This window comes from Atta cephalotes, assembly GCF_000143395.1.
Source record: "Atta cephalotes unplaced genomic scaffold scaffold00025, whole genome shotgun sequence".
In the NCBI taxonomy this organism is placed as follows: domain Eukaryota; kingdom Metazoa; phylum Arthropoda; class Insecta; order Hymenoptera; family Formicidae; genus Atta; species Atta cephalotes.
Window position 1 is genome coordinate 1,139,015 of NW_012130089.1, and position 5,625 is coordinate 1,144,639.

Below are 5,625 nucleotides of genomic sequence, written 5' to 3' on the forward strand. Positions count from 1 at the left end.
ATCTTCATAGTTTGATTTCAACCATATAACATTTGCATTTCATCATATAATTTATCGAGTATGAAGAATGATAACCTCGGATGTATATATTGGGCTGTCCGGAAAATTCGTGCCGATTTTGAAGGAAAACTTAAACGCAGAAGATTTAAATTTTAGTATACATTTAGTATACATTAAATTTAAATCTTTTGCGGCACGAACTTTCCGGACAACCCAATATATTAGGATTAAATATTTTCCGAGTTAAGAATATTAAGCGATACGCTGCAATTTATTCTCATATATATATACCGTCTATATATATAGGATTTGGAAATTAGTGATAAGTCTTTCGCACAGAAGCAGAATGGATTAAACTGAGAAGAAAAGTCCTCTACATGCTTCATAGAGTATAACCCTTTTCCAATCGATCTGTAATAAAATTTCAATTTGCGATTAAATTAAAAACTCAGATCTGTTATATACATATTAATAAGATTAAGTTTCTATTTGTCTACTCAGTGGTCAATAATATTTGTAAGCTTTGATACTTTATATAATGTAGAATTTATATAATGTAGAATTGATTTCTCCAGATACTACGATACGTTGTGATAACTATATCATTTTTCTCCAAGTCTTTAGGACTTCTTCTGTCGATTGCTGTCGTGAAGCACTTCAACAGATAATAGATCATGTTTGCATCTTTTCTGCACTTCATTTTTCCATTGTGACAATAAAGATGCAGGACATACTACTACAGTATCTTTATGATCTGTCGTAATCACATCTTAGTAGATTTATTATATTAAGTACATTTATATAAAAATTGTCATAATTTATGCTGAATATAATTACAATTTATGAATTAAAGTTAAGGAAGCAAATATTTTCAAAAGAAATATAGAAAGCAAGAATTTGTTTTTATTATAAATTCTATAAAATTCTATAAAACTTTTTTATATCCGTGAAGATTTAGTCTGTCCGGATGGCATGAGTGCGAGTATGGCGTAACAGGCAGCACACGAGACTGCTATTCTGTTATTCTGCCACAGATTCCGGGTTCGATTTCAAATAGAACCGAAAAATTTTTCGAACGCTCGTATCTCCTCTCAGAAGGCAAATGGCAAACCGAGAGTATCCTTGTCAAGTACACTTTTTTAAACAAAAATCATTGTTCGGATTGAGAACAAATATAAAGCAATAATTTCCAATAACGTTGTCCAACATTGCGAAACAATAATAGTGTTTATAATCATCTTTTTACAAAATTTTTTTAACTATATCAAGTAGCATCTTCATTTGAATCATTTTATATTTTGAATTACAATCAAATGAAATAGTACAGTTCGTTCAGATTATATAATTATTATTCACTTTAGTATTAATACGATCAATATATCAAACATCGGATTCTCGGCGATGATTAATTTAATGAAACATCGAACAAAATTTAATATAAAAGTATTTTAAAGCTTTCTAAGCGGTGTAAAACCGTTAATACTGTTTTCTCGATTATACGCACATTACTAGATTTAATATTTATTTTCAGAAATATAATTATCGATTAGTTGTTCAGCTATAATTAATTATATTTCGTTTGTAGACGTGATTGTTAGAATTATTTGCATTACAATTATTAAAGTTATTAACTCTGAAATCAAATCTGCAGCTACAATTATTTGTGTAGTTAGAAGTCATTTATTAGAACCGGTTTCACCAACGCCGATCAAGCTTAATGATTAACTATCAACCGCAATTGATCGATTCTACAGCAAACGCGATTGATTAGTTAACGCATTGCGATTAAGCTAACTAGCGTTGGTGAAACTGACCCTTAATATTATAAATAAGTACAAGACATACTGCGCAAGAGCACGAAGCTCCAAATTTGAACAGTATGCATGCAATTCAATTGATGTTTTCTCTTTATATCGTATTTTGAAAAACATTTTTAAAACATAGAAAGATAAAATACAAATCACAAATTCACATGAATGTACCTTGCTATTTTATTTGCGTTTTTCTGCGATGTAAAATTTCAATTTAATTTATCTTTTTAATAGACATATTTATAATGTAAAAATAAATGTAACTTTACGAATAAATTTGTCTGGTCATCGAATAATTTATAACGATTTATTTACTTCTATAATCTGTATCTTCATTCCAATATTAGGTGTACAACTTTGCTTCCGCCGTTTTCCTATAGATGGCTTTAGCGGTAAGTGGTGGTCGAAATAAATAGATCATAGACGTCATACAATAAACTTGGGTATCTGTCAACATAACCCCATAGAAACATTAGTCGATTTGTGTCTGCATCATAAAGTTATTCTCGATTGAAAATGTCAGTTTACGAGCCAAATTTTCGTCATTTGCGGGAGGTTTTAATTTTTTGCTTCAATATGAAGAAATCTGCGGCTGAGGCTCATCGAATGCTCTCAAATACTTATGGTGAGACCGCTATTAGTGAAAGAACGTGTCGTGAGTGGTTTCAACGCTTCAAGAACGGTGATTTTGACGTCCAAGGTCATGCTCTGTATTTGGTGGGACCAGCTCGGCGTAGTGTATCATGAACTGTTAAAATCGACTGAAACAATGGGCGATCGGTATCGAACGCAATTGATGCGTTTGAGCCGCATTGAAAGACAAACGGCCGCAATACAATGAGAGTGATTTTGCAGCATGACAATGCTCGACCCCATGTTGCGAAAGTGCTCTCTATCACTTGTTTCGATCAATGGTACACGGCCTGGCTGACCAGCACTTCCGGTCTTATGAAGAAGTAAAAAATTGGATCGATTCGTGGATAGCCTTAAAAGATGACCAGTTTTTTCGACGCGAGATTCGTACGCTACTCGAAAGATGGGAGAAAGTAGTGGCCAGCGATGGACAATACTTTGAATCATAAATGTATAACCAGTTTTTTACAATAAAGCCTCGAATTGCGGAAAAAAAACGGCGGAAGCAAAATTGTACACCTAATATATATAATTTATATATATTTATAATATATATAAATATATATGTATATATATGTATACACATATACATACATACATACATACATACATACATACATACATACATACATACATACATACATACATACATACATACATACATACATACATACATACATACATACATACATACATACATACATACATACATACATACATACATACATACATACATATATGTGTGTGTGTGTATACATATATTTTTATTTATATATATATATATATAAATTTTAGATATCAAAATTTTAGGAATTTTATATTCATACGTGAAATATATAAAACTTATTTTAATTAGCTTTTTTTATGTTTGATGATTCTAATACTTTGAAAATTGTAATATTCTTTAACAAATATCAAATTACATGTATTACGATGAAAAATCAGTGATATGTTGTTTTAGTACAACATTCGATGAATTATTTAACACGTAGTAAAAAATTACCGCATTGAACAGATTCATTTATATTTCTAGAATTAGATATATATGTTTTAATAAATGTGTTTTAAATAAATGTCTTTAAAAAAAGAAAATGAGAATATAGAATTAAAAAAGTACTGCCAAAAACCTAGACAGTGCAACTTTTGATTTTTCTACGTATTTATTTTCATTTGTCTACGCTTGCAATGTTTGTATACATAAATATTCGCTTACATATCACTTATATACTCGTATATTCGTTTACATATCGAGAGAATGATGCTGAATTTCGGATGAAATTCCAGGAGAGATGAAAACTGGACGGTGAATGGGAAAGGTAGATTACTCTGTAAGAACATATTTACAATAAGGCGCTTTATTTCTATAAACTTCTCGCTTATTTAGCATCGTAAAGAAATAATCGGTACTTATTATGTGCTAATTTGTGCGAGTTGTGGCATAGTGCGCAGATATAAATATAACAAATTTCAGTCGCGACTTATCGCTCTCCATTCTTGTCCTGTTAATCCTCGTTGCCTTTTTTCGATGGGCACATAAGATGAAGAAACTTCTTGAGAGAATTGTTCCTTCACACGCCATCACCATCGCCGTCACCGTCGATGCTGATACCGTCGTCACCGGCTGCCAGCGGTTTGCTGCTCTTATCCCGCTTGGAGTTGTGATAGAGGTAGGAGTGTACACGCAGACTGTTACTGTTCTTATATTTATTACCACAAAGCTTACACGTGAGAGTTTCAAGCGGACCGTGAATATAACGGACGTGTAGCTTGAGGTTTTCCTTGCGTGTGAATTGACGCATGCACCATGGGCACGCATACATGCGTATTACCTTGCCATGTTCCATGCGTAACGTTGGACCCAGCTCTGAAACAACACGCAGCGTTGTCTCTAATGGCAAGCTGCTACCGGAAATACCTTTAACCGTACGTCGTCCCTTAGTGCTGGAATTTGCCATCTCATATGTTGAATCACTTGAATAAATCGTTGTGTCATTTAAACCTACTAAAGAAGAGAATATTATTATTATTAGATTATTATTATTATTATTAGATATCATATTATTATTCTTGAGAATATTAGATATGCATTCGATTTGATAAAGCTATCAAGAGATTACATAAAGAAAATGAAAAACATGTTAAGGATATATACATAAATGTAGGAGAAAAAGAGAATGAAAGACGTATTAGATTGGTGCAAAAATCTTGTATCTATAGTAAATAAAATTAAAAGCAAAATAAGAGAAATAATGGTTTCTTCTTTTTAGCTGAACTTCTTACACAGTTCATCTTCTCTCTTTTTTTTCACACTGACTTATATAAAAAGTTTAAAAGTTAAAAAGAATAAGCCTAAAATTACGCGGATTTCGATTCTCTTTTTATTTATCATCTAGAGAGATTTTTAATTCCTTCTTTAAAGAACTTCAGTTTTAATAGAGATTTTGATAACGAAGTGACAAATTTTTTGCATCAATCGAATATATTTATAAGCAGAATGAACAGAGATGCAGTTTCTGAGATATCTGGAAAAAACTGTGCAATAAAAAAACGAGATTAACTTGAAAATTTACATTTAAAGATCGATAAGAAATATAAAAAATAGTAAATGATAAATGAGCAATTTGTATTTTTCCAACAAAATTCCATTCGTTATACAATCAATTCATATTAGTAGCATTTAAAAATAAATTATAAATTAGCATATGGAAATGCAGTTCTGCAATTTAGGAAGAAAAAGAACAGATAGGAATATTATTAGAAAATCAATTAACAAGTATTGAGATATAAAATTAGCCGTGTTATTTTTTCCTACATTCATTCTATAAAAAAAAATCTTGCAAATTGGTTCTTTTTTCAAACATGTTCCTGAACGAGTTGGAGAATGTGAACAAGCAAAATGCAACAGAAGTGTAAAACATACCGAATGGCTGAGTTTGTGAATTCTGATTGTAGGGAACTAACTGCGTATCTGGCGCGAAATCTGTAAGATAACATCGCTTTCTCTAGACATTCATGGCCAATGAGATGAAGTGCCTGATGAATTTATGCAAAGAGAGAAAAAGAGAGAGAGAGAGAGAGAGAGAGAGAGAGAGAGAGAGAGAGAGAATATATAGAGACATCGCTGCGTCGTATTACGAACCACCTACTTCGTCGTAGACATATGAACGAACGTAGTATACGT

At 31.6% G+C, this 5,625-nt stretch overlaps 1 protein-coding gene across 1 annotated transcript in view; it reads right to left on the bottom strand.

Annotated features, from left to right (window-relative positions):
• Positions 1 to 3,788: 3,788 nt before the first annotated feature.
• Positions 3,789 to 5,625, bottom strand: part of LOC105620253 (modifier of mdg4-like) — a 3,675-nt gene continuing 1,838 nt past the window's right edge. Inside the window, exons 4-5 of the mRNA XM_012201758.1 lie at positions 5,365 to 5,424; positions 3,789 to 4,446 (exon numbers count right to left, since the gene is read on the bottom strand). Coding sequence (XP_012057148.1) covers positions 4,013 to 4,446; positions 5,365 to 5,424 — 494 coding nt within the window. The 3' untranslated portion in view covers positions 3,789 to 4,012. The remainder of the gene's footprint in view (positions 4,447 to 5,364; positions 5,425 to 5,625) is intronic.